General features: G+C 58.9%; 1 protein-coding gene across 1 annotated transcript; it reads left to right on the top strand.

Annotated features, from left to right (window-relative positions):
• The first annotated feature begins 42 nt into the window (after positions 1-42).
• Positions 43-23,424, top strand: SEMA7A (semaphorin 7A (JohnMiltonHagen blood group)). The gene is made up of 14 exons (XM_028100022.2): positions 43-273; positions 13,262-13,413; positions 13,957-13,998; positions 14,360-14,452; positions 14,663-14,747; positions 14,867-14,977; positions 15,626-15,765; positions 16,386-16,570; positions 17,423-17,531; positions 17,615-17,813; positions 20,650-20,777; positions 20,971-21,125; positions 21,313-21,374; positions 21,683-23,424. Exons 1-14 carry the CDS (start codon positions 96-98, stop codon positions 22,042-22,044), a joined length of 2,001 nt encoding a protein of 666 aa, XP_027955823.1. The 5' UTR covers positions 43-95; the 3' UTR covers positions 22,045-23,424.
• Positions 23,425-27,998: the final 4,574 nt, after the last annotated feature.

Genomic DNA, 27,998 nt, shown 5'->3' with positions numbered 1-27,998 from the left:
CAAGCATTTGACTCCGCCTCCTCGCCTTAGCTCTGCTTTTCGTGGGGCGCTGGCTCAGTCTAGGCTGCTCGCCGCTGTCGCTCCCGGGCTGCGGGATGACACCGCCTCCGCCCGGATGCGCCTCCCTTGGCGCCCAGCGCGCCCGCGTCCCCGGCCCGCTGGCTCGGTCCCGGCTCCCGCTGCGGCTGCTGCTGCTGCTGCGGCTGCTGTGGACGGCCGCCGCCACCCAAGGCCACCCGAAGAACGGACCCCGCATCTCCACCGTCTGGAAAGGTAGGCGGCGCCGCGCGGCCGGTGGGGCGCGGGATCGGACGCCGCGCCGCGCGGGTGCGGAGTGTGCGGGCCCCGGAGGGAGTACGTGCGCGCCACTGCGGGTCCCGGGCTGTCCCCGCGGGGAGCGTGTGGGTCTGGGTGAGCGTGTGAGTGTGCGCTCTGGCACGCCGGAGCGGGCTGTAACGCCGCGGTGAGCGAGCGGCGGAGGCCGGAGCCCCGGCTAAGTCGCTCCAAGTCCGCCCCCAGCCGGGAACCGCAGCGCCGGGGCGCAGGGGAAGGAGAGGGCCCCTCTCTTGGCCGAGGGGCGCAGGGGAGGGAGAGGGCCCCTCTCTCGGTCCTTTAGCGCCAGGACCTCAGTACAGGACCCTTTCTTCGGCCGGGACCCCCCAACCAGGTCTCCTCTTCTTGAGCGGCGGGCTCCGCTGTCGCGCGGGGCGCAGGCTGGGCCGGCAAAGGGGGGCGCGGACCCCTTGCCGCCGCCGCTGCGCTCCGGCTGCGGGAACAAAGACCCCGCTGCCTGCCCCCGCCCCCGCCCCGGCCCGGAGCGCGGGCCGGGTAGAGGGGTGGGCACCCTGTGGCGAGCCGGGCCACAGTGCGGTGCGGAGGCTTGGGGCACCCGGGTGCTGCCTCTGCAATGCCGGGACCGGCCGCTCCCCCCTTGTCCGCACGTGGCAGTTGTCACCAGGAATCGGCGCCAGCGTGGGGGGCATGCCCATTGGGTGGGGCATGGTCGTTGGGACCCCCAGGCGGCGGATCTGGGGTGGGTGTGCAGCTTTTAGGCCGCGATGGATATGTGAAGCTGGGGGACCAGAGTCTCCCCCAAGGGCGCCTCACTTTAGACCCCTGTACAATGGGTCAGAAAGCGGGCTAGGTGGGGTTTGAGGCTTTCTGCCGAGAGGGGCTGAGCTCCCCTCCCCTGCATTGCACACAGATGCTTCCCCGCCCCTAGACCGACAGGGCTCTGTCCCCCAAATTTGGCGGCACCGCGGCCCCCCTGTGGTGGTGGTGGACTCCCGGTGGGGGTTGGGGGACTGGTCTGATCTGGCCCTGCTGGGAGCCTTTGATGCCTGCAGCGGTTTGCAGGAATTGCCAGAGCCTGAGCATTATCTGGGGCAGGTATTCTTAGCAGAGATCGGGGGGAAAAAATCCCACACAATACGAGTGGCCGGATCTGCAGCTGCAGCGGAGGGAATGAATGTGACTTGCCCAAGGTCACTCTGCAGCATGTGCACTCACAGTGCAGACTGGGGGCTCTGAACTGGCACAGGACCAGAGCTAGTTCTGAGTTAGGGAGGGGAGAAGGATTTAGGCAGTTTTTTGGCCATAAAGGAGGGACTTTGGGGGCAAGCTCTGCTACCCAGCCAGAGGTGTTCCTGGTGGGAGTAGAGCAGGAAGCTGGACCTCTGGTCGTCTGTTCGTGGTGGACACCCGCACAATCCTCACTCATACCAGCTCCAGCCCAGGCTTTCTCTGAATTCCCAGTATCTTTGCTTTGCCTCAGTCCCCTTGGCTGTCCTGGAGAGCACAGCATTTGGGCACTCTGAAGAGGACTCATGGCCATATCTGAGTGTTCTGGAATCTCCCCCTGCACCCAACCCCTTGCATATGGCTCTGCTTGCCCCTACCCCCAAGTCGTCCTAAGACCCCTCCCCCCCCATACTTAATGCACAGCCAGTTCTTAGCACTTAATGTGAACCTCCACATCCAGGGCACTTAGTCCCCACCCTGGGGCTATTTAAAGATGCTTTCAGTCCTCTTACCCACTTTCAAAGCTCCCAACCCAGCTCCAGCTCTTCTTTCCACTGCACGCAGTTCACGACTGGACCGCACTGAACCGCACTGGCCATGCCCTCTGCGGGGTAATGCACTATTGATCCCTCCTGGGATCTGCCACCCCCTCACCTATCTTGTCCAGAGACAGTCTTGGCTCATCTTCGCCAGTGCCAGGCGCCCCACTGGCCAGACAGACCCTGCCATCAGCCTCTCCCCCAGGACCACCAGCTGGTGATGGTATGCCTGGCTGACAGGTGCCTCCTGTCTCCTGTGGGGTGACACATGGCCGTCGGACAGGAATGGGCTTGGGCTGGGCAAATCGGGGTGTAGGCTGAGAAGAGGCCCCTCCAGCCTTGCTGTAGACCTAGGTCCCTATCTTCCAGGGGGTGGGGTGCTGGGAGGGTGGGCCTCTACCAATGACTAGACCAAAGATAATGGTGTTTCTGGAGCCACTTTTCTATGAGGCATAGACTGGGGTTTTAGTTTTCAGCCAGGACAGGTGTGGGGACTGGAATAGGTATGGAGGGTTCTTCTCTGTTATTTATTTGGTGTTGCTTAGACTCCTAAGCTTCAGGGAAAAATTCAACCAGAGTTCTGGGAGATTCCCAGCCTCATGCCTCTCCAGCCTGATGAAGGCCTGGCCTGGAGAGAGACGGATGTGTCAGCACTGACCAGCTGGGTGCCCTTGAACTCTGCACCTGTCTCTGACCCTCTGAGCTCGCCAGATCAGGAAGGGCTCTGGAGATTGTCCTCTGAGGGCATCAGTGACACATGGACCAGTCACGGATGCAGAGTGTGGGCCTGACCTCCCTGCCAGCAGGGACTGGAGGGGAGTGGGCTGCAGGTGAGGGCAGGAGGTTGGCATGCTTGTGTAAGCTGTGCACCCCTCTCTCATTCCATCCCTGCTTGGAGGACATGGAGAAGCCCAGGAAGGTCCTGACCTCCATCCAAGATCAGAGGTGAGCCAGCATGTCCACAGCGAGAAACAGCCCAGTCTCCAGTCTCAACCTGCCCAGCTGGTTCTGAGCTCTCTCTTGTCCAATTAAACAACAGGATGTTGTTGTTGACTTGGTGGCTGCTGGGGGAGCCATTATGGGGTGACTCCCCAGGGCAGGGGCTTGTTGTCATCTCCCCCAGGGGATGAGGTCAGAGCTGGGGCTCCCCAAGCATCAGCATTTCCAGTGGAAATCCTTGCCCACTTGGGGACTTAGATGTGCTCATCACCTTCAAGGTGAACTCCCCCTGTAGAACCAGGGAAGGGGGGCAGTTCCCAGGAGGAGAGAGGGGGTTTCCTGAGCTGGAAGAGCTACTCAGTGACGTCACTGGGAGTGTCTGGCCAAGCCGTGTGGCCCCTCTGTCCTGGATAGTGAAGATTCTGAGAGCAGGCTGGGGTGGGGCGGATGCGGGCATAGGCCTAAGACAACCACAGTGTGGGGAAAAGAGAGCAGAGGTCAGGAGCCTGGCACTGGTCCTGGCTCTCACCTGATTTTCTGTGTGACTCTGGACGGGTACTTGCCTTTTCTGAGGCTTAGTTTCCTCAGATGCCCAAAGTGGGTGGAGGGGGGAGCTTATACTGATCAGAGCATGGATTCCCTGGGATTCCTGCCTCTTCTGGGATGGGCAGAGGCTGTGGTGGCTGGTTCAAACCTTAGCACAGAGGAGAAATTGAAACCTGGGATGTCAGGGGAAATCCTCGAGTTTTGTGTTCTTTCCTATCTTTTTGTCTCATGAGCTGAAGGCTGAGATCAGGTGGAGGAAGTGGTTCATTAGTTTGTAGTCTCAAAGGTGACGTAGTAATTTAGCGTGTTTGACATTTGACATTTGCTGGGGCCAACCTTGTATTGGTCCCAGGGCAGGGCTTGGGGACCCAGGAATGAGACTTCTCAGTGTAGATGGGGAGACAGGCAGGTCAACCTTCCGTTACAATAAAACGAGGCAGGACCTATAACAGAGGGCAGCTATGGGGGTTGAGGAGGTACCTAACCCAGTCTGCCCAATCAGGGAGGGCTTCCTGGAAGAGGTGGTAAGTTGGGCTGGCAGAAGGAGTAGAAGCTAGCTGGGGAGGGGAGGGATAGGAGGAGGTACCTGGTGTGACAGGATTTCCGACCCCAAAACTTGCAACTAGGACCAGGGAGAGGAGAGGAGCTGAGTGGGTGCCCCCAGGAAGGAGACATTGAGTTAGCCAGGGCTTGGGGGCTCCAGAAAGGTTTCTTGCAGGAGGGGACATCTGAGTTGGGCCACTTGACCTTATACAGCCAGTGGGAGAAAGGACCATGGCTGGCAGGGGAGGCCTTTGGAGTGTCATAGCTCCCTGATGGAAAGCCAGGGCTGGGTTTGGGGAGACCAGAGCTTTCTGCCTAACTCCTGACTGCGGGCTTCTCCGGATGAGGCAGCCTATATCTCAGCAGAGGCTCTCCGTGGTGGGGAAGAGTTTCCATCGGCACCATCTAGGCACTGCTGATGGGGGAGGGGCAAATGCCCTTCCTGTGACCAGCTTCCCCTTCCAGAAACCTTCACCTCCTTGGGGGAGTGTTGGGGGGGTGGAGAGGTGGGAGTGGGGGGTGGTGTAGATCACTTCTTGGGCTAGGGAGCATGGGGGGAGTGGGCTGCAGGTGAGGGCAGGAGGTTGGCATGCTTGTGTAAGCTGTGCACCCCTCTCTCATTTCATCCCTCAGGAAAAACAGGGAGAACTGGGCACCCTTCTTTGCGAAGGGCCAGGCCAGGGCCCCTAACGCGTAGGTGGTAAGCCGAGGCTCGGAGCAGGGGAAGGGGTCAGCAGCCTGCAGGGGGGCAGTGGTGGGAGTGGGTCATCCTGAAGTTGACAGCTGAGGTCCCAGTTGACGTCTTGTCCTCCGCCTCCGGCCCCGTGTCGCTCATTTCAGCTACCACACGGCATCTGGCTATGTCACAAGAGACTGACCGTACTTCCTCTACTCTGGTTGGTAGCTTTGGGGCCAGAAAGCTTCCGCTTCTCTTAGTTTCCTTTTTTGGCCAGGCCTGTCTGCCCCCAGAAGCCTCCTCCCTCCCAGGGTGGGGGAGGAAGTGGTCCTCCTAGAGCCAGGAGGACCCTTGTTGGGCCCCCTGTCAGAAAATACGCACTTCCCCTCCCCTAGCTAGCCCAGGCCACAAGGGCCCAGGAGATCTGTCCCTTCGCCGCTCATCTATCCTTCCGCGTCCCTGTGCAGCACGGTTCACCTAGAACACGCAGTGACGGAATTACTGCCCTCTCCAGGGTTGCATGGTGGCCAGGCCCTGCCCCTACCTTATTTCCCATACATCTGTCTCCACCTGTGTTTTCCTGCCTCGGGGCTGCTGCCCTGCTGGTTTTCACCCCCATCAGCCTTCTCCTTTCTGCCATTTCTGTCTCACTTCCTCCAGGAAACCTTGGATGACTCTAGCCCACAGCCTAATGGGGGCAGAGCTTGAGGCGTCAGAAGACAAATGTCAGAGATCAGCTGGGCCAACCACATATTCCACAGATGGGGAAACTGAGGCCAGAGATGACAGGGACTGGCCCAAGGTCACTCAATGACACAGGCAGAGCTGGGACCAGGGCTGTATCTTCTGTCCAAGCCTGCTCTTGGCCTCAGCTATTGGCCTCCCTCCACCTGTCTGTCTGCCTACATGTTCCTTCCCTAGGCTTGGGGCTCACTGAGCCCCTTCCTTCTTGGTCAGCTCAGCTGAACCCAGATTCTTCCTGCCCCAGCGCTGTCTGCTCCCAGGAGCCCCACCGGCCATGACCATCCTCCCTTCGGGACCTTAGATTGGGCCAGCTTGATATGCCTCTTCTGGTCTTTTTCTCAGGGCAGCTGGGCCTCAGGTCTTGAGGGCAGGTTGATCTGTGTCACGGCTTGGGCTAATCTGGGTTTAACCATCACGGCAGCCTGGGATTAGGCTGATCCTACCCTGCCTCCTGCACCCCTTGCTTCCAGTCAGGGACTCGGGCTCTGTGCTAACACCGTCAGGGGCAGCTCTCATTGTGGAGGGCAGCCAGCACCTGCCCCTGTGCCTGGGTCCGTCCATGTTCAACAACTCTAGGGGAGAGAGCAGGAGAAGGCCTGGGTTTGCCCTTGGAGAGCACACAGGTACCTGGCGAGGTGGGCCTGCTGCCTGGTTAGGGAGGGCTCCTGGGAGATCCGGAACCTGTAGGTATAGCCAAGGACTGTGACAGGTCGTTGTGGGGTGGCACAACCGTCCTGGGGAGGGGAAGAGCCAGGCAAGAGTGAAGGGCAGGTGCATGGGGTGGGGGCAGAGTGGGGAATGGAGAACCACTCATGCTGTTTATCTTCTGGTCCCAGGGCTCTAGCCCAGCCTAGTGAGGAAGGAAGGTGACCATGATAAACTCGGTACCCTGTCAGTAGCCCAGGAGCCTGTTCCAAGATGTTGAGCCTCTGGCGTGGCAGTTTACCCTACTGCCCCCGTCCGCCCCGCCCTACTATCTGAGCTGTGCTTACTTGCCCAACATTAGCCTTGGCTTGGCAGGGCCCATGGAATGAGAGGAGGCCTGGCCTTCACCTTGAGGACCCCACAGTCCGGGCAAAATCCCATCAGACAGTGTGATCTGAGAGAAGATGGTGTGTGCCAGATGGTGTGTAGCACAAGGTCAGAGGGAGGATGGAACAGTGAGGGCTGGAGCAGTTGGGAACACTTCCTAAAGCCAGGGGGGTGGAGGCCAGGTGTTCAAGGACAGATAAGACCATGTGCACAGACGGAAGGGGAAAGGGTGATCAAGGGAAAGGAGACCGCAAGCGATGGTGCGGAGGAGGGAAAGAGCCGCGGCAGAGAGGAGCAGAGATGGGCCTTGACCGCCAGGTCTGCCAGCTAGAGGGGGAGGGCCCTGCTGGGACAGGCATTTGGGAGCCATGGTGGGTTCTTGAGTCAAGGGTGGAGGCGAGTGTTCTTGGCAGGTGCTGGTTGGGTAGGAACCTGGCTGGGCAGATAGTAAAGAAGGGTTCATGAGTGTACCCTGCCCTTCACTGTGGTCTACGCCAGGCCGCATAGTGTCTTCTATTTTGGACAGAGATCTCAAGAGATTTGTCTTCCTAATTAGTCATGCTGGTCAGCACTCAGTGCTGTCCTGCACCCCCAGATCCCTACCACCCTCCCCCGCATTCCTCATGCCTCAGGCCTGCAGCCCACGCTCACTTACACACAATCTCTTTAGGGTATCACGGATAGAGGTCAGGCCTTCCTGTGCCAAGAGGCCTCTGACCAGGCTCCACCCTCTCTGGTCCCCAGTCTTCTCTTTTGTGTGGGAGGCACTGGCTTGGAAGCTTCCAAGGGCCTTTTGCAGAGCGCAGTGCTATAAGCACAGATTCCAGAATCAATCTGCCTGAGTCTCAACCTCTGCTCTACCACTTAATAGCTGTGTGATCCTGGGCAAGTTCCTCGAGTCTTCTGTGTCTTGCTACCCTCACTGTAGAATGCGGGTAATAAGAGAACCCACCTTAGACGAGTTCAGCGATGATTAAGTGAGTTAATGTATCTAAAAATCACTTAGACTAGAGCCTGGCACATAGTAAGTGCAGGGAAGGGTGAGGCGGGAGGGATGTCACTGTCGCCATTGCTGTTGATCTCCCCCTTCGGCATCTCTGATTTCTGGGGAGACGCAGCCCAGGCAGCCCAGCCCCTCCTGCTCTCCCTCACCGGCTGTGCTGGCGGGCTGCCCTTGCCTACATCTACCCTCCCCGCGGGGGAGCCTTCTGTTCCTCCCCTGGGTTAGTGTAGCCATCCTTTGCCCTCTCCCCCACCTCTGCCCTGGCTCTGCACCCATCCACTCCTTTGAAGGAGCTACCCGTTGGCCTTGACGTCACTCTGGGGCCAGGCTGAAGAACAGGCGGAAGGTGGGCAGGACATGCTGTCCATCCTGGGTTTCCTGCCTTCCCTTGGCCTTGGAACCTCCTCCCTGCTCCATGTGGGCTGCAGGAGGGGAGCCTTCCCGCCTTGAGTCCCCTGAGTCTGGCTCAGCCCAGTGCCCCCACAGCTTGCCGTCCACACTGCCCCTTCCCCTGCAGCCTTTGCCCCCAATGGTCCTCGCCTCCCCCCCCCCCACCCCAAGCCAGGCTTCTGGTCATTTGAGCACAGTGGCCCAGTGCAGAAAGCATACAGCCCTTGCTGACTTGGAGAGGACTGAGTCTTCCTGTCTATCAAATGGGGTACAGACACTTGTCCTGCCTTCTTTGCAGGGTAGTTGGGGAATTTGCAGGCTAGCTGATGGAGGCAGAGGGGGATGTTGGCTTCTTCTGCTGCCCCCACCTCCTTTCAAAAAGCTGTCTGTGACTTTTCCAGGACTCATAATTCCACACTTCCCCCAAACGACCCATGAACTCAACACTGTGATTTGTCCTAAGAACCATGGTTGGGTCATAAAACTTAGACCTTAGCAGGTACCAGGCCCTTGAATTCAGAGAATGAAACTAAACCCGGGGTAGGCCCTGGTCACAACCAACCAGCCACTTGGCTGCCAAAGGGGGCACAGGCTTTCTTGGAGCCAGTGCTGAGTCCACATGTGAGGCATGCTCCCCTCCAGCCCGCAGCTGATCTTTGTGGGTAGGAGGATGTGTCCCTTCAGCCCAGCAAGTTTTCACCTAGTGGGCCAGGGAGGCAAGGATGGGGAGCAGGAGATGACCCAGGGAAATAGAGAGAAGCAATATACAGTGTTTTGTAAAGCAAGAGGTTCTCAAGGAGGTCGGGGATGCGGTCCTGGAGAGCTGGAGCTGGTGATGGGGCCCAGAAGCCCTGCGCTGTGGCCCGGCCCTGCTTCTGCTTCCTTGGGCCAGTGGCGCAGCCCGTCTGAGCTCCGTGATTGTTCAGATTCTCTCCTTTCCAACTTGACCTCTGGGGTATGGGTTGCAAAGGGCAGAGAGGCTGCACCCTCATTCCTGGGTCACACATGGGCCCTCCCTCCTCTTTCTCAGCCAGGTGTGTGGGGTAGGAGAGGGTGTGAGGTGGGCCCGGAAATGCAGGGTGGGGTGCAGGGTGGGAGAATGTGGCTGGGTCCCCAATCTGGGGTTGGCCTGGCTCCTGCCCGGTGCCTGGGCCTCCCTGGCTGCCTGACTCAGGCATTCCCTGCTGGATGCCCACATTCCTACCATTCTTAGAGCCTGCCTCAATGCCCACTTTCAAAGGGCTCCTTGAGGTTAGCTTTCAAGGCCTGTCAGGTCAGTGAGTCAGGTTGGAAGGCTGTCCCTGCCCGGGCCAGACTGCGGGCCCTGTCCCTTGTTGCTGCCTTCAAGGACAACATCATCCCCTGTGTTCCATCCTCTACTCCCACCCTTCTCTTGGGCTGCCCCCCTCTTTCATTAGCAACAAGGATGTGGAGACAGTGGGGACCCGAAGGTGACAGCACCCAGAGTGAAGGAGAGGAGGAACGATACACCTCCAGGCCAGCCTGCTTTAGGAAAACCCACCCTATGTAGGTCCAGACTCGCTCCAGCCATTAGGCCACTGGGACGGTGGTGGGAGGGTGGCGGCCATGAGAGCAATCAGGTCTGATTCTTTCCAGTGGCATCTTGCCTCCCACACCCAGCCATCTTCTTGACCCTCCTCTCTGGCTGGGGCTGGGCCCTGCGGCTCCTGCCCCTGTGAGAAGGCTGAGGCCATGGAGTCCGGCTGGGCACAGGGCAGCTTGAGTGTGCTCTTTCTCGGTCCAGAAGGAGCAAGGGTTGGCTCAGAATCACACGGGGGTAGGAGTGGGGGTCTTGTGCCTTGGCCCACCTTTGGGGCCATGCCCTCCCCATGGGCCCCTAGCCCCCTCCCCTGCCCGAACCCCTGGTTATTCTGGGAGCTTTTAGCTACCACTTACTCAGCCACTAATGCGTCAGGCTGGGGAGTGAGGGGGGAGACACGGTGCCAGACGGTGCTCCTTTTAGACATCCAGGATGGGAAGCAGAGGGGGCTGGTCAGGCAGGGAGAGCAGGGGGGATGCTGGAGGAGGGGAGGCTCTCTCCATCCTAGCCCTGCCTGGAGGGAGGGGGGCAGCACTGCAGACTGATGGGCAGTACCCTTGGGCTCCCCGCCCCATCCCACTAGGGCTGTTAGGTCTGGGTACTCCCCATTCAGTCAGCCTCCCCACCTTGGTTCAGCTCTTGCCCTTGTCTGGTATTCTGTTCCTGCCTGTTCCTGACCCATCTGGCTTTGATCCACCTCCCCCAGCCCTTTGGATTCATTGGGAAGCAAAAAGATGCATTTAAGGAGGTGACACTTGCTCACCCGCCTGGGCTTTTTTAGGGGCAAGCTCTGGCCTTGCTCAGCCCTGGCATGGGCAGAGCCTTGAAGGCCGCCCCCTCCCTGACCCAGCTCTCTGTGATGGTGCCACGGGGCCATGGGTCCTGGCTGTGAAGGCTTGGTGCTGCCTTCACTTCCAGGCAGCCCTCCTGCCCCTGAGCCCCCCAGCCCCCGCTCCTGCAACCTGAACAAAGCTTCCTTTCATGTATTCATCGAGCTGCTGCCGCTCAGACACTTCCCCGGCACAATCAGGCCCTTTGAGGGCCTTGGGCATTTCGGGAGCCAGGCTGGGGTTGGGGTGGAGAATGGGCCAAGGCCTGGTCCTGGGGTTGAACTGGTGCTGTCCTACCCATACACATCACCAGGCGCAGAGTGCGGAGGGGCGGGAGCCTGGGGGTCAAGGGAGGCGATGCTTCCTGGCCCCTGTTTGTTCTTCTGCAAAATGGGGTGAACAGTTCCTGCTTCACCCACCCCTGGCTGCTGTAGCCAGGATTTGAAGGGCATGGGACTCATGCCTTGCAGATCTGTGTGGGACCGTCCTGGGCCCGGTGTGGTAGCCTGCCATGCTGTACCCCAACCGAGCGGGCCGCTCTCACCCTCCCTCCTTTGTGTCCTCAAAGATCCTTTGTGAGCAGCCCTGAGTTCTGCCCCGGGACAGTCCTGCATGTGATTCGGGGAGGCTTGCTTCCGGGTGGCTATCTCACTCTGTCTGGATTTCAGTGTAGGGCCGGATCTCTTCCCCTCACACCTGGCTCTCCAGGGCCAGGCCAAACATCTCCTATTAGGCTTGACTCCCCAGGGCAGGACTGCCACCCCCAGACAGGAGCTGTCCCCGGGGCCCGCTCTGGTGCCTCTTTCCCCACTACCAGAGCTGTGGTTGGCCTTGAGGGGTAGGCTTCTGGGGGCTTCAACTCTCAGGCCTCAGCCCATCTCCAGATGCAGACATGCAGGCTTTCCTGGCCATGGCTGGCTAGGGGAGTGGAAGGGGGAGCAGCCGCAGACTGTCTGGATCCTTGGCTGGCTGCCAGTGAAAGGGTAGCTGGGCACCCCACCTGGAAAGGCAGGGGAGCCCGGGCGCCGAGACCTGCCAGCCATGCCGTCCCCGAGGCTTGACCAGCACCCCCCACCCCCAACCCAGGGCAGAGCTGGGCTCTCAGCACTGGCTTGTGCAGCTGGGGCTGAGGGGGTGAGCCTGGGGGACAGTGAGGCATCACGCCGAGCTGCCCAGGCTGTGTGTGGAGCGCTCCAGGAGAGCCAGGGGAACCCGAGGGCAGTGAGCTCAGCACTTCTCTGTGCCTGGCATCTCTGAGCACCGATACTATGAGCCAGTCTGCCTTCCCTCCTAGCGTGACCTTGGGCTAGCGTGTCCCCCTTCCCCCTTCCCCCCCGGGGGCCCTGAGTTTCGGCCTCTGTGCTGTGAGCCAAGCCACAGTGGCAGTGAAGACTGAGAATATCCCACTTCCAGGACTGACCTGACTGTGTGTGGGGCAGTAGCCTAAGGGAAGGGAAGGCGGCTGCGGGTCACAAGGTGCGCCCCCGTTGAATGCAGAATCAGTAGGGATGGCTCAGATGGCCGGAGAGGGCCCGGGGCAGACGCGAGGAAATGGCAGCCCTCTTCCCAGTGGGCTGGGCTGTGTCCTGCTTCAGTGTCCCTGGGGAGCTGGCTGCCCCCGAACTCACTGCAGCTGAATAAACAGTGGTCTGGCCGAATTCTGGGGTGAGCCCCAAGCCGGTCAGGGGTGGAAGACACTAGCTGGGGCTGCTTGCGGGGGGGCCCAGCCACAAGCTGTCCCATCTCTGTAATTTAGTCCTTCAACTGGGCTGACCTCGGCAATGTCACCGGAGATGAGACATCTTCTCCCTGAGGTAGTGACTACAGACTGTTTCTTTTTTGGGCAAAATTGCCCTGGTCAGCCCTTCTGCTTAAAGGTCCAGGCTATGCTCTGTGAAGGGCTCCCTGTCCCAGAGCTGCTGCGGAGGGAGGGCTGATCTTCCCCTGCTGGGGCCAGCCAGCACCCTGTGAAACCAGCCCAGAGCAGGCCAGGCTACCGGGTGCAGCTGGGGGTCTGCGGCGGGGGGTGTCATTCAGCACCTGCTACTGACCCTGTGACCTTGGGCTGCCGCCTCCTTCTGGACTTCCATTTTCCCATCTGTAAAAATGGGGAGGAGTGGGGTGCCTGGGTGGCTCAGTTGGTTAAGCGACTGCCTTCGGCTCAGGTCATGATCCTGGAGTCCTGGGATCGAGTCCCACATCGGGCTCCCTGCTCAGCAGGGAGTCTGCTTCTCCCTCTGACCCTCCCCCCGTCATGTGCTCTCTCTCTCTCTCTTGTTCTCGCTCTCTCAAATAAATAAAATCTTTAAAAAAAAAATGGGGAGGAGTGGATACTCAGATACCTTTCTAGCTCTGATTTAAGCTGGCCTGCTCACTAAGGGGCTGGGTGGGCCAGGAGGGGTTGGAGAGGACTTCCCAAAGGAGGGGTTGGGGTTCTGACCAAAGCGATCCCTGGGAACCTTAATTCTAAGTGGGCTGCTTTGAGGCCCTGCTACCCGCGGGAGACAGAGGTGGCCGCTGGCTCTGTCCTGGCAGTGGTGAGCCTCACAGACCAAAGCCAGGGAGCCCTGGTTGAGTCCCGAAGCCTGAGCCCAGCTTCTTAGGAGTAGCCGACTGTGTGCGGTGTGTGTGTATGTGTATGTTGGGTGGGGGTGGAGGGTTCTGTTTTCTCCAGGGGGGCGCCGAAATCCTGCCCTCATCCAGAGGTTACACATATTGTAGGATAGGGGTCATGGCTCTGGGCCAAGGACAGCTGGTTGCTGAACCCCAGCAGGGGACCCTTCGCTTCTCCCACTCAGGGCTCTGAGTCCTGGTGCTGCCCTAGTCCAGACCCCAAACACTAGTTGTCAGGCAGGTGCTGATATGCCTAGGGGCGTGGGTAGGTTCTTCCTGCCCAGGGCCCAGCCTCAATGTTTCTGCCAATCGCCTCCTCCTCAGGCCGCGCAGGACAGGACTGGGTTGACTTCGGCCTGGCAGAGCCTCACACGGTGCTTTTCCATGAGCCCGGCAGCTCCTCCGTGTGGGTGGGTGGACGTGGCAAGGTCTATCTCTTCGACTTCCCCGAGAGCAAGAATGCCTCCGTGCGCACGGTGAGCCTGGACCCCTCTGCCTGAGTCCCTCTGCTGGCCCCAGGAACAGAGCCTGAGCCCCTCCCGCTCTCCTTCCTCCCCCCATTTCTCTCCTTATCTCCCCTCTGGGGTCTCAGGGAATCCATGGGAGTTAGCGCTCTTCCTAAACTGGTCCACCCCCTATTATATCCCATAATATAATTATATCCCATAATATAGTCCCTGGAAGAGGCTCCCTAAAGGTAATCCAGATTGGCGTGGGTGTTGGGGCAGCATGGAGAAAGGCCTAGAGCTAGTCCCCCAGGCCAAGTGGGTAGTGCTGCTGCAGGAGACCCTGACGGGAAGCTGGGCTCCAGAACCCCATGGCCCCTATCCTCTGAAATTTCTGGGCTGGCTCTGGGCTTTGGCTCTGGGTATCAAGGCCAAACAGCCTGCAATCTTGGGTAAATCACTCAGTCTCTCAGAGCCCTCATCTATAAAATGAACTCATCCTGAGGATGGATGGAAAGTACTTACAGGCATCTTGCCTTGACAGAGTGGACTAATCCTCTCCCCTCCCCCCAGGTGAGCATTGGCTCCACGAAGGGGTCCTGCCTGGACAAGCGGGTGAGTGGGGCAGAGGTAATACGGAGGGGAGGCTGACTCCCTTGGAAAGGGGCATGGAGTCCCTGAGAGTCTGAGGAAGGAGGCATGGCCCTGTCTTGGGAGCCATAGTCTGGGAGGAGAGAGGTAATCTTGCCTCAGGATTCCCAGTTCTGAGGGGGAGACATGGTTCTTCTCCAAGGCCTCTCTGCTCTTACTCTGTTCTTGGGGGGTTGGAGTCAACGGCAACCCCTCTGGGCTCTCCTTTTGGAGGGTACCTCCTGTACTCAGACTTCTGATGCCTCCTTCCCCAAGACTGAGGGTCCTAGTGCTAGGCCTGCCAGGGCCTCCAGCCAACCTGTCTCTTTCCCCTTCTCACTGGCAGGACTGCGAGAACTACATCACGCTTTTGGAGAGGCAGGGTGAGGGGCTGCTCATCTGCGGCACCAATGCTCGGCGCCCCAGCTGCTGGAGCCTGGTGAGAGGGCCCCTCCCCGTGGACCTGGTCAGCTCAGTCTTGTCTGGGTGGGCTTCTCCATGGTGGGAAGGAGCTGGGGGGACTCTGAGGCTGGCCTCACCTTGTATAGAATCCCTGGAAGGAGGGGGACCCTGGCTGGGAAGCTGGCACCCATGGGAGGCAGTGGCCATGGTGTCACATGGCTGTCTGACCCTCCTTGGTGTCTCCCAGGTGAATGGCACCGTGGAGTCGCTTGGCGAGAGGAGAGGCTATGCCCCCTTCAGCCCGGATGAGAACTCGCTGGTTCTGTTTGATGGTAAGGCTGCTGCCTTGGGCTGGGGGAGGGTGGTCAGCTCTGTGTCCAGTGGCCCAGGTGTGGAGGAGGGACTTCCAGGAGCTGTCTGCCCTTACCCATGGCCCTTCCCCCATGCCCAGGGGACGAGGTGTACTCCACAATCCGGAAGCAGGAATACAACGGGAAGATCCCCCGGTTCCGCCGCATCCAGGGCGAGATTGAGCTGTACACCAGTGATACCGTCATGCAGAGTAAATCAGACTCTGGCTGGGCTGGAGGGGCAGGAGGGGTGTGGATGCCCAGGGCTGTGGGTGGGGTCCCCCTCTTCCCTGGGAGGGCTCCCCAAGGGCCACTGGGGCCACAGCCCACTCAAGAAACGAGGAGGTTGCCCTGTAAGGGAGCCGGGGAACAACAGAGACAACAGTGTGCCGCCAGGATGGGCCCTGTACGCTCCGGGAGCAAAACGGAGGAAGCCGCAGACCCAGCGGGGGCTCCCCGAGAGCCAGAGCGTATCCACCTGCTGAACTCATGTGGGGGCAACACCTCCTCCCTCCTCATTAGGGCTCTGCCAATTAGGCAGAGGTGACATAGGGGCCCCCAGGGACCTCCCCCCAGTCCCCAGGCATGAAGTCATTGCTCTTGGGCCGATGACATCTTTGTAGGAGAGGGCAAAACAGGTGTGGGGTGGGGGTGCGGTCTCAGGCCCCTTGGGCTATCGGACCTGATGTTCTTGAGTTTTTTTCTAGGTCTGATTTGCCCTGGGTTTGTTTGTAGAGACTCGGGGGGTAGGGTGTGTGCTCGCATGCACACAGAGTGGGGGCACACAGGGTGGTTGCACAAAGGGTGGGTCCTCTGAGCAGACTCCCAGCCTCACACCCATTTGCCTGTGTCTCTGGCAGACCCCCAGTTCATCAAGGCTACCATTGTGCACCAAGACCAGGCCTATGATGACAAGATCTACTACTTCTTCCGGGAGGACAATCCTGACAAGAACCCCGAGGCCCCTCTCAACGTGTCCCGCGTGGCCCAGCTGTGCAGGGTGAGTGGGTGGCTGAGTGGGCAAGAGTGTGTGTCCGTGCCTGCGCAGGAGTGAGCAAATGTGTGAAAACACACTTGGGTCAGGTGTCATATGTGTTTGCATGAAGGAGCGTGTGAGATGTGAGAGTGCGTCTGGGTGTGGGATTGTAGGAGCAAATGTGTGTGCGCAGGAGGGTCCGTGCATCTGTGAGTGGGCGAAGGTGGTGGGGCTTGGGTGCGTGTGTGGCAGTGTGCACAGGTGTGACTTCATGTGGAACATGTTTGTGTTCGTGAGTGTGGAAGTGTGTTTACATGTGTTCGTTTCACCTGACTGAAGGCGCTGGGATGTGCATCTGTGGCACGTGTGTGAGTGTGTATGCATGGTCTGAGCTGGTCTGCTCTATGGGGACCTGGCACCCGGAGCCTGCGGGTCCCCACTGCTGGCCCTGTGTCCTGGATTAGCCAGGCCTGCGGCTGGAGCCCGGCCCCAGCACCCAGCCCGAGAGGACAGGCACCTGTGCCTTGGCACCTGGCAGGTCGTGGCCCCTTTCAGAGCTTCCATGCTGGCTCCGAAGCCCGGGTGCTGGCACTCCTGGCAGCCAGGGCAGGGACTGAGGGGCCTCTTCCTCCTCACCCTCTCAGGGGGACCAGGGTGGCGAGAGCTCCCTGTCCGTCTCCAAGTGGAACACCTTCCTGAAGGCCATGCTGGTGTGCAGCGACGTGGCCTCGAACAAGAACTTCAACAGGCTGCAGGACGTCTTTCTGCTCCCCGACCCCAATGGCCAGTGGAGGGACACTCGAGTCTATGGCGTTTTCTCCAACCCTTGGTGAGTGACCTTCGCCGGGGCTGGGGCCAATGAAGTGGCCAGTGGGGCTCAGAAGGCTGGGGCCCTGCTGAGAAGAAGGCTCCTGTGGCATGAGTGGACAGGGCTGTTGCTGGGCGTGGGGTGGGGGATAGTCCGTGCTCAGGGAGATGTGAGCTCTGGAGTGTTTGTGAGTCTGTGCACACGGGTGTGCGTGCACTTGCCATATGCGTGCTGAAGTCTGCAGCTGTGCCCGTGTGTCCATCGGCTGTGTGCTCAGAGTGGGTGCTGGGGCGCCAGGAAGAGGCGGCTGAGGCCTCCTAGGGTGCTGGGTGCTATCACACCTGCTCAAGCACGGCCTGCTCCTGATCATTCACGCCTCTTAATCACTCTTGTTGATTGAAAACAAGGCAGGTGTTGGTTGGGTGTGTGCAGGGAGAGCTGGGTGGCAGGGTGGGGGGGCCAAGCCCCTGCTCTGTTGCTCCTGTGTGGGTGGACCCAGCCTAGCTGCGAAGGGGACGGGAGTCTGGCCTCCTCGGGCCACAGCAGGCTGCAGCTGGGCCCAGAGAGGTGGGAGTGCCCAGCTAGAATGCACACGCTGGGATTTCTCTGGCCCCAGCGTTGGCCTCTGAACTCAGTGATTCTGTGGCAAAACACAGGTTGGGGTTTTCAATTGCAGGGGAAAGAAATGTGGTTGAATTTGCCTCTCTCCCTTCCCCCTTCCCTCCCTCCCTCCCTCTTTCCCTCCTTCCTCCCCCCACAGAGCTCACAGGGGGGGGGGGGGTTGGTTATGTCCCTGTCTGGTGCTGGGCTGGCCTGGGTGAATGGGGGTGGGGGTCCCGGGCCCCCCACTGAGGTGGTCTCTGTGTCCCCCAGGAACTACTCGGCTGTCTGTGTGTACTTGCTTGGGGACATTGACAAGGTCTTCCGTACTTCCTCACTCAAGGGCTACCATACGAGCCTTCCCAACCCTCGGCCTGGCAAGGTAAGCTGACCCCCCACCATAGCCCAGGCCTCAGCCCCACCTCCCAGCCACGCCACTAACCTGGACCTCTCCTCCTTGCCCAGTGTCTCCCAGACCGGCAGCCCATCCCCACGGAGACCTTCCAGGTGGCTGACAGTCACCCTGAGGTGGCACAGAGGGTGGAGCCCATGGGGCCTTCGAAGACGCCACTGTTCCACTCGAAGTACCACTACCAGAAAGTGGTTGTCCACCGCATGCAGGCCAGCCGTGGGGAGACCTTCCACGTGCTTTACCTAACGACAGGTGAGGGGCTACCCCAGGATCTTCTGGCCTGCTTTGTAAAAATGGGTATGAAAGGCATAAAGAATAATATAACATCTGGTTGGATCTTTATACCTGGAAGGAAGAATTGATTGACCGAGAGCTGTCAGGGGATGGTATGTGTAGCTGTGGAAGAGTCAGGCTGGGAGGGCTTCTTGGCGGAGGTGGGGGCAGAGCGAAGAGGAGAGGGTATCCCAGGATGGGAGAAGAGCAAGCGTGAGGATTCAGAGGCAGAAATGTAGCAAGTCTGAGCAAAGCTGGGTGTAGCTTTGGTCCAGATGTCTGACCCAGGGAAGATGGTAGGAAGAAAAGTGGACAGTCAGGAGGAAGGACTGGGTCACTGCTATCCTGAGGGCCTCTGCCGGGCAGAACGAGGAAATCAGACCCTCTCCCTGTCTGTGGGAGTATGCAAGTGAGGGGAAACATTTGATGGGGGGATGCTAAGAATTTAATGAGACGTGAGGAAGGACTTCCAGACAGCAGAACCTTTGCAGAGACTTTAAAAAAAAATATTTTATTTATTTATTTAAGAGAGAGAGAGAGAGAGAGAGAGAGAGAGAGAGAATAAGAGAGCACAAGCAGGGGGAGCGGCAGAGGGAGAGGGAGAAGCAGGCTCCCCACTGAGCAGGGAGCTGGATGCGGGACTCAATCCCAGGCCTTGAGATCATGACCTGAGCTGAAGGCAGACGTTTAACCCAGGCGTCCCCCTTTGCAGAGTCTTATAGAGGACCAAAGAGGGGGCTTCCATGGGGTCAGGGGTTTTGCTGACTCCAGAAGCTGGGGGGAATGCCCTGGGAGATACCCCTGTATTCTGGGAAGCCACCAGCCATGGAGAAGCCAGACTTGAGCTGAGGTTTTGGCAACTTCTTGGTCCCAGGCTGTGTGGGCAAGGGGTTCCTGAGAGCAGGCATGGAGATCAGTGTTGGTGGGGGCCACAGGCCTTCCTTGAGACGAAGTGGTGGTGCCATGAGAAAGGGCACTGTCTCCCCAGGGGCCTCAGGCACCTACCCTAAGTACCTCCCCTGCTATGTGGTTTCCTGCTATTGCTTCACCTTGTAGCTTTCTCAGGGCCATGGTGACCTTCGTGGTTGTTTGACTCCTGGAAGCCTCGGGAGAGGAATTCCCCAAGGGGTCTGGCTTCTGGGTCCTGAGACCTCACTTTACTCCTCCATTCATCCTGGCTGTACCCATGGGCCCCTGTCCTTGCTCTGCTCAGCCGTGGCTGGCCTAGCTGCCGTGGTCAGCCGGGGGGACGGCAGGGCATTGGGGTGCAGGAGAGGAAGGGTCACACAGTACAGGACTGAGAGCAGGAGACAGGGGCCGTGGGCTCCCCTCACGCAGACCTGGGAGGCAAGCGCACTTGAATGATGAGGCAGTTGTCCTGGTTTATCCATGAGGGCCATTGGAGAGGTACCATTTTGGAGCCTGCAGCAGGAAGGATTGGGGTCAGATAAGAAATAGAACTTTCTGAGCCCTCTGCAGGGAGTGGGAGGCTCTCACACCTGGGAGAAGCTATGCGAGGCACTCACGGGGCAGCCATGGAGGCAGCGGAGGGCAGCATGTGTGTGTGGGCGTGAAGACAGCGGCGAGGCTGGGGGCTTGTCAGGACAAAGGAGCGTCTGGTCGCATCTCAGAGCCTGCAGAGGGGCAGCATAGACACATAGAGGAAAGTCCTAGGTGGGTGATCATCTGATCATCTGACTGCTTTTTTGGGGCAAGTGATGCCCTGGGAAATTGGGAAGGAGGGAGAGGGAGGTAGGCTATTCTAGAAACTGGGACAGCGGGTGAGGTGGGAATGGGAGGGCCCAGGGGTCAGAATGCCCATTAGTCCCCCACACGTATGAATGGAGACAGCATGGACTTGAAGGCAGGCAGTCTGCTTCTGACCTTGGGAATCTCTTTGTGGCATCTAAGGTCCTTTTCAGATCAAAGATTTTATAAAAATTAAAAAATCCCCGAAGATTAAATGCAATGTGGAGTCCTAGATTGGATCCTGGAACAGACAAAGGACATTAGTGGAAAAACCCAAGAAATCCAAATAAAGTCTGTCATTGGGGTAATAGTAATGTCCCAGTGTCAGTTGCTTCATTGTGACCATGTACCACAGTTACGTAAGATAGTAACGTTGGGGGAAACTGGGTGAAGGGTATTCGGGAACTCTGTACTATCTTTGCAACTTTTCTGTAAAGCTAAAAATATTCCAAAATGAAAAGTTTATTTAAAGCAAACATCCCCGAAGAGTCCAGGAAGCAGGGAAATCATAGAAGGAGCTGAGGGTTGGGGTTCTGACGTCTCTGGGTTCCAGTCACCGGCTCTGTGACCTTGAGCTAAATTGCTCAGCCTTTCTGAGCCTCATTTCCTCGTCCCGGAATTGGGAAGATAATACGCACCTCTTAAAGAGTGTGGAGGATTCCTCAAATTACTGTTTTCTGTTAATAAATTGCCTTTGTGTGAGCTAAAAAAAGAGTGTGGAGGATTAAACAGTGCACAAGGCTAACACACAGAGGCTCCACAAAGTACTGAGGACAGCCGGTTCTGTTCTTCATGTCCCAGCTGCCCCTGCGGCCTTGGGGAGCCATGGGCCTCCTGGGATGGCCTTTGTGGCCTAGCCTCCGAAGCTCCCTGGGTCACCCTCAGACTCCCACGTCCCTCTCCAGCCGTACTCTCCTCACCCCACCCCACCCCAGTCCTGTGACCCTCGCCTGAGCCCTGACTGCCCAGCCCTCCTCCACGTCAGCCCTGCCTGGAGGGAGGCTGCCCGGCGCTGTGGTGGAGCTTCCACCCACCGGCCCGCTGACCCTCTGCCCCTCGCCCACAGACAGGGGCACCATCCACAAGGTGGTGGAGTCAGAGGAGCGGGAACGCAGCCTTGTCTTCAACATCATGGAGATCCAGCCCTTTCACCACCCGGCCACCATCCAGGCCATGTCGCTGGACACCGAGCGGGTGAGCCTCCCCATCCCGCTGCAACCCATGGGGCTACCCGTTGCTGGAGGACAGAGCTCCTTTGCCTGTGATTTGCATGTCCTTTAAGAACCTTGGGCCCCAGGGCCTGCCAAGGCAGGGCTGGCCTGGTAACTTAGAACACAGTGTTGGGGCTGTGGGCCTTGGCCTGACCTGAGTCCTGCTCTCCTTCCAGCGGAAGCTGTATGTGAGTTCCCAGTGGGAGGTGAGCCAGGTGCCCCTGGACTTGTGTGAGGTCTATGGCGGGGGCTGCCACGGCTGCCTCATGGCCCGAGACCCCTACTGCGGCTGGGACCAGGGCCGCTGTGTCTCCATCTACAGCTCCCAAGGGTATGTTGGCCTGGATCCCTCGTCCCTGGGAGCAGGTGAACATAGGAGTGGGGGTGGTGTCGGTGGCCTGCACGCCCTCCCTGGGGAGAGGGGCACGGATGCTGATCCTGGGTGGGGGTGAGGACAGGGAAGGGGCCAGACCCCTGGCCTCCTGTCCGCTTAGCCTCTCTTTGCCTTCCAACTCCAGACCAGTGCTGCAGTCCATTAATCCAGAAGAGCCACACACAGAGTGTCCCAATCCCAAACCAGGTACCCGATTTGGCCCTGCTGGGGTCCTGTCCGCTGAGGGTGGTGAGCCTTGTCTGAGGGAGACATGGCCTGGTCCTGGGGGCCTCAGGCAGATGGGACAGGACAGTCCTGTGGAGGGGGCCCTCTTCGGTATGGGCTGGTTGTGGAGAGGGTAATGGTGAGGGAGGCAGGGGAGAGTCAGGAAGAGGTAGGGCACTGTGTTCATTTATAAGCGTTGGCCTGGGCAGCCTGGTCAGCAGGGGAGAATGTAGCCTGCCTTGGGAGCCCTCGGCCCCCTCCTCACCACTGCCTCCCCCACCCCTCTCCAGACAAAGCCCCACTGCAGAAGGTTTCCCTCGCTCGGAACTCTCGTTACTACCTGAGCTGCCCCATGGAGTCCCGTCATGCCACCTACTCATGGCGCCACGAGGAGAATGTGGAGCAGAGCTGCGAGCCGGGCCACCAGAGCCCCAACTGCATCCTGTTCATCGAGAACCTCACAGCCCGCCAGTATGGCCACTACCGCTGCGAGGCCCAGGAGGGCTCCTACTTCCGCGAGGCTCAGCACTGGGAGCTACTGCCTGAGGACGGCGCCACAGCCGAGCACTTGCTGGGCCGCGCCCGGGCCCTGGCCACCTCCCTCTGGCTGGGCGTCCTGCCCACGCTCGCTCTTGGCCCGCTGGTCCACTAGGGCCTCCTGTGGCTGGGCATGGCGCGGGTTCCTGCAGCCTCAGGGGCACCGGGAGTCTCCCACCCAGAGCTGGCCAGGCCCGGCGAGCTCCCTGCCCGCTGCCCCTTCCAGGGGGCCTGCATAACCCGATGAAGGACACCAGGCCTGGAGATGGCCAGCCGCGGGCGGCTGCTGGGCCTGTGTGGGGCACGGGGGCTGGGGGCCGTGGGAGGAAGGCGCTGTTGTGAAGCTGGGGCATTGATGACTTCAGACTTGATCTTCTGGAGACTACTTTTCGAACACCCCTCCTCAAACTTGACTAAATGCAGTGATGTTCCCAGCCTAAGAGCCCATGGGCCAGAGAATGGGGTTTGGAGAGGGAAGCTGGGACCCCGGCTTTGGAGCTTGGGGCCAAGGCCTGAGTCCTTCAGGACTCCCCATACCCCAGCTGCCCCCTCCCCCTCCTTCCTGCCGTGGCCATGGCTGGGGGTGGCCGTGGCCATGGCCGGGGGTGGCCGTGGCCATGGCCGGGGGTGGCCGCTGTTCCTATAGGCCCAGGGCTGCCTTCTGTGACTCCCTCACCAGCCCTGGGGCCCAGCAGGCGGCGGCCTTGCATGTTTATTGAAGGATGTTTGCTTTCCGGACAGAAGGACGGAAAAAGCTCTATTTTTATGTTAGGCTTATTTCATGTATAGCTAATTCTGACTGCATCTGTATGAAAATACCAAAACTACATGCTGGGGGTGGGGCGGGACAGGGAGGGACTGGGGAAGACATGGGCTGGGGTGGGGGGTCCCAGTCTGAGGCTCCGGGGACGGGATAAGAGTCTGGGGACAGGCATGGGTTCGCGGAGAGTGGCATGAGCTGGCTCTGCCCTGGGATCCCAGTCTGAGGGGAACATGGTCCCAGTCCCCTGGTATGGGGGGCAGTTATGGGAGGGGGGTAGGGTGAGGGAGACAGGGGAGAATGAGGGAGAAACTGAGCCCTAGGTTTGCCACATTCATATAGAAGGAGGAGCCGGGTCCTCAGGGGGAGGTTCCAGGACTCTGCCCTTGGCATTGGGGGTTGGGGGGTGGGGGGTCCCCTCCCCTCCCCTCAGCCCCCTTCCCCAGGGGCTGTGCTTCCATGCTCCTAGTCTCCCACCTTCAGCTCAGGACATGTTATAACTTAGGCTAAACTGTGAATTCCGGTGGGGACAGCCTCGGCCAAGCTCTCTAGGTGCATGGCTCTGCCCCCAGCCCTGTCCATGGATTTCAGCAGAGAGCCGGGCCCTTCTCTGGCTGTGTCTGGCCAGCCCAGGGCAGGGCCTGGGGCCGGCGGCCTTCCAGCTTTGGCCTCTGCATCTCTTCTCAATGCACTTTAATAATGTAACATATTACTAATAAACAAACTATTTATTTACCTGTGCCTGCTCCTTGCCTGCAAAGCCATCCTGGTCAGGGGAGGAGGGTGGGGGGCTCCTGTTTAGGACTCAGTGCCTCCTGCCTGTGTGAGCATCACACACACTGTCTCTGTCCTTGGAGCCCAGGAAGCACTCAGTAGAGCTCCTAGCTAATGAGAGGCAGGGATGGGATCCGAACCCACATCTCCTGAGCAGTACACTGCCTGCGAAGCTGCTGTACCCAGGCAGCTTCTGCACTCCACGTGCTCTCCTCACACGTCGTTGGGAGCTGGCCTTTCTCCCACCCCACCCCCAACCCTCCAGGCTCCACCTCCCATCACTTTCCTGAGAGGCCTGGCCTGGCCAGGCTAGAAACAGCCTCAGGTCTCCCTGCCCTCCGGGGGCCCACTCCAGTAGGGAGACCCGGTGGGATAAATGTGTGGTGATTGAAATGTGTGTGCAGGAGGCTGGAGGGCCGCCGGAGGTGGTACCCGAATGGGGATGAGGTACTTTCTCCAGCCTGGCCTGCCAGGCAGGGCAGGAGGCTGGGTGAGGGCTGCATGCAGAGGGGATGGCTGGAGCGAGGGGGGACTGGCAGGCAGGGTGCAAGGTTTGTGTGCTAGCCCCCGAGTTTGGCTTTTCAGCCCCAGGGGTGGTGGTGAGGGCCAGGGTGGGATCTGTGCCTTAGGAATTCTCAAGCTCCCTCCAAGATAAAGCTCACAGGGTTCAGAACCCAGAAGGATGGCTGAGAAGGGTACCCGAGGCTGGGATGGGAAGTAGGGAGGGCAGTTAGGAGGATGTTCAGAGGGGTAGTGGGCTGGACGAGGGCAGGACCAGGAATAGGGGCACCCAGAGGGAGGGAGGCAGAGAAGAAAGAACCTGGAGGCCTCCCAGGGGCCTTGCCTCCCCTTTGTTCCTTTCTCACCTGTGGTAGGGGCCCAGGGCCTTTGGGGTTTGTGGAAGATTGTCCTGAGCAATAACTGCTAGAAAGGGGGATGTGGCAGATTTGGGACAGTTCCCCTCTCTGGGTCTGAGCCCTGCTTCTGGGTGGCTCTGGCCGACACCCACAGAACTAGAATCATCCCCACCATGGCACACCCCCTCCCTGTCAGTCTGCCCTGTGCTTTCTTGGGCCAGCCCCCTGGCTGAAGATTCTGCCTGGTTCTTTTCCTCCCCACACCCAGCCTCCCCAGGATGACCAAGGCAACAGCAGGTGCTTGGGGCCGGGAGTCTGGGAGTCTGGGGGGACCCGGAGGAGCTCTGGGCTGGGGGCAGAGACGTGGGTCCGCCGTTACCCTTGTGATCTGGGCAGACCTCGCCTTCCCCGAGACTCATTCTCCTCATGTGTACACAGTTCTGGGCTTTAAGTCCAACTTCCTTTGTCTTGGGGTACCTCAGAGTCTATGTCTTGGCCTTGTCTCTTTTCCCAGCTCACAGCCAAGCAGCAGTAGCAGAAGAGCTCACCCCTCAGGAAGCCAACCGGCCCCATGGTGGGGGGAAGGCAGGAAGGAGTGGGGTTTAGGAGCAGCTAGTGAGGAAAGTGTGGGCTCAAGCCCCCCTCCCCCCACCGGATTGCTGGGTGACCTCCAACAAGGTCCCTGCTCTCTCTGGACTTCAGCAGTCTCCATCTTTCCCGGCGGGATTCTCTTGGTACCCGGATGGGCCTCTGGGAGAAGACTTGAGGGACAGAACACACTCCTTTGTCTCTACAGAGGCGCCCGCAGGGGCTGGGCAGGAGGATGCCAAGTGCATCAAGGCATGAAATGAGCCCCTGTAAATCCATGTAAATGAGCCGGTGGGGAGAGGGCAGGCCAGCCGCAAGCCTCCTGGCCTGTCCGCCCCCCCCACCATGGGCAAGAAGCACAGTGGACCTCGGATGGCGGTGGGCCATTAGGAATCTTTGGCAGGGCCTGGAGGCATGGTGATCCCCCATGATATCAGGACACCAACATCAGCCTCTTGGGGGCCAGGCTGGGGGCAGGAGCCAGGCCTGTCCTTCTGCCTTCTTTCTTGTGCGCCCCTCTGAGGGGAGGAGGGGGTGGGCAAAATAGGGAGTTCAGACTGTTAAAGACCAAAGCTCAGCTCTGCTGGGGAAGCTAGAGGGAATGGGAGACTCCTTTATAACTCGAAAGGGCCACTAAGGTTTACCCTGGGGGCTCCATCTCCTGCTGTTCTAGTCTCTCTGCTACCGATGTCCTTGACCCACCATTTACAGCCCCGCATGCCCCTGCCTTCTCTATCCCTGTCTCCCTCAGTCCCTACCCACCTTTGCTCTCTCCCCTCAAATGCCAAGGGTAGTGATCCCAGGACGACTTGGAATTCTTCAGAGGAGTCCTGAACCGTCCCTTCTACGAGCACCACTGATGCTCCAGCCTGCTTGGTCCTGAGCTGCCGGCTGGGGAGGGGGCAGATGGAGCCTTAGGGTGAGTCAGGCCCTGGGGTCCTGGCTAAAGAAGGCACAGCCCCTGCCCCTGAGACCCTCGAAGCCTGGTAGGGGAGGCAGAAGTGGGGCTGTGCCTTCCTTAGGTGGTGATGATCCTAGGAAGGCGGTACCCAACCCATGGTGTGTGTGTGTGGGGGGGTGTTTGGAGGGGGTTGAGTGGGCCTTAGGGGACAAATAGAAGTCCCTAGGGTGGAGAAGTCTCTGAAGAATGGAAGAGGGAACAGCATTTGCAAAGGTCTGGGGATGTACAAGGGCCTAGTGTCCTTGGGTTTGGCTGGAGTTGTGTGAGCTCCGGGAAGGCAGAGAGACTTTTGTCAGTTTGGGTGATGGCTGCATCTCTAGTATCTAGAATAGTGCCTGCAACACATTCTTGTTGAATTCATGGATAAAAGAGGAGAGAGTATCTGGAAATGCCATCGAATGACTCTGTCAGTGTCAGCTCCTGGGAGCTAAGGCCCTAGATCTTCACCCTGCAGGTACTAGGGAGCCATCGAAAGATTTTGAGCAGGGGGAGGGTGATGATGACTCTAATGATGGTGAGGATGGTCAGGGCTGGGTGGGGGCCTCCAGTTCCCATGTGTCACCCCTGTCTGCCTCACCCCAAGCTCACCCTCTCTCCCATCCCCAGTCATTTCCAGCTGCGTCTGCGGCCCAATTTTAGCCTCTCATTGTCTGGATGGGGCCCTCCCAGCTGGGGTTCCGGCCAGGAGGTCTGTGGGCGTGGGCGGGTGGAATGGGGCTGACATGGCTAACTCAGGCTCAGGAAACACTTTTATGTTGATATTGGTTAACTCTGGGAGGAAGAGTCCTTGGGAAGAAAACAAAAACAAAACCACATTCCCAGGATCGCCAATGGCCACAGGCCAGCCCACACGAGAGGAAAGAGCACAAAACCACACCCGGGAAGCACTTGTCCTGCTGGTGTGCTGGTGCCCTTCTGTAGGATGGTGCCCATGCCAGGACTGCCGGGCCAGCACCTGAATAAAGTTCCCGAAGGCCTGGCCTCCCACACTGGCTGTTTATTCAGGTTGGGCCCAGTGAATGAGCTCAGAGGGCTTAGGCAGAGGTGAACACAGGCTTTGGGTTGGGCCTATAACCTATAACACGTGGGCTAATGTGGCCTGCAACTTTATCCAGCTCATGGGGCTGACTCATGCCCATAGCAGACATTACTAATCAATGGGGGCATTTCTTTCTCCTGAGCTCAGTGACTGAGAAGGCAGGGATAGAGATAGAGAAGGCCTGGCTCCTCCCCCAGCCTGGCCCCCAAGAGGCTGATGTTGGTGTCCTGATATCATGGGGGATCGCCATGCCTCCAGGCCCGGCCAAAGGGTCCTAATGGTCCACCGCCATCTGAAGCCCGCTGTGCTTCTTGCTCAGTGACCTCCGGAACAACATTCTTCAAGAGCTCCCGAGCACTTGGGATGTGGCTCATCTGAATTGAGAGGTGTTGTAAGTCTAAAAGACGTAATGGATTTTGAAGGTGTAATAGGAAAACAAAAGTTATTAATGCATTGTTACATCGATTACACTTGGAAATGAAAATGTTTTGGGTATATTGGGTCAAATAAAATATACTGTAAAAGTTAATCTCACCTGTTTCTCTTAACTTCTGCTTAATGTGACTACGGGAAAGTTGAAAAGTATCTGTGTGGCTCACAGATATTTCTATTGAGCAGCACTGCTGTAGAGTATCTGCTCTGTGAGGACAGGGAACGTTGTCTTTTTTTTTTTTTAAAGATTTATTTTATTTATTTGAGAGAGAGACAGCATGCGCACAGAGCACGAGCCGGGGGAGGGGCAGAAGAGAGGGAGAATCTCAAGCCGACTCCATGCTGAGCGCAGAGCCCAATGTGGGGCTTGACCCAACGACCCTGAGATCATGACCTGAGCGGAAATCAAGAGTCAGACGTTTAAACAACTGAGCCACCCAGGCGCCCCTCTCTTTTTTTCCACAGCTAAATCTCCACCTAGATTAGTGTCTGGCACCTAGTAGGTGCTCACTAATTGTGGAATGAATGAACGAACGAATGAATGAATCCTTGTTAACATTGCTCTTCAGGGAACCACCGCCAATTAATCAGATAGGACGCATTTGCCCCCTGAGCTTACACAACAGCCCCAGCATGGTGCTAAAACCCCCATTTGCAC

Source organism: Eumetopias jubatus, unplaced genomic scaffold (genome assembly GCF_037043125.1).
Source record: "Eumetopias jubatus isolate StellerSeaLion01/CBP00866 unplaced genomic scaffold, mEumJub1_p1.0 scaffold_7, whole genome shotgun sequence".
NCBI classification, from domain to species: Eukaryota; Metazoa; Chordata; class Mammalia; order Carnivora; family Otariidae; genus Eumetopias; species Eumetopias jubatus.
The sequence above is the reverse complement of the archived record's forward strand: the minus strand, read 5'-3'. Positions and strand labels throughout refer to the sequence as shown.

What these genes read in the sequence shown, in the direction of transcription:
- SEMA7A (XM_028100022.2), top strand. Translation starts at nt 96, where the DNA reads ATGACACCGCCTCCGCCCGGATGCGCCTCCCTTGGCGCCCAGCGCGCC. An exon ending in CTCGCTGGTTCTGTTTGATG is followed by an intron (nt 14,748 to 14,866) that starts GTAAGGCTGCTG and finishes CCCCATGCCCAG; the next exon opens with GGGACGAGGTGTACTCCACA. An exon ending in GTGTCCCAATCCCAAACCAG is followed by an intron (nt 21,375 to 21,682) that starts GTACCCGATTTG and finishes ACCCCTCTCCAG; the next exon opens with ACAAAGCCCCACTGCAGAAG.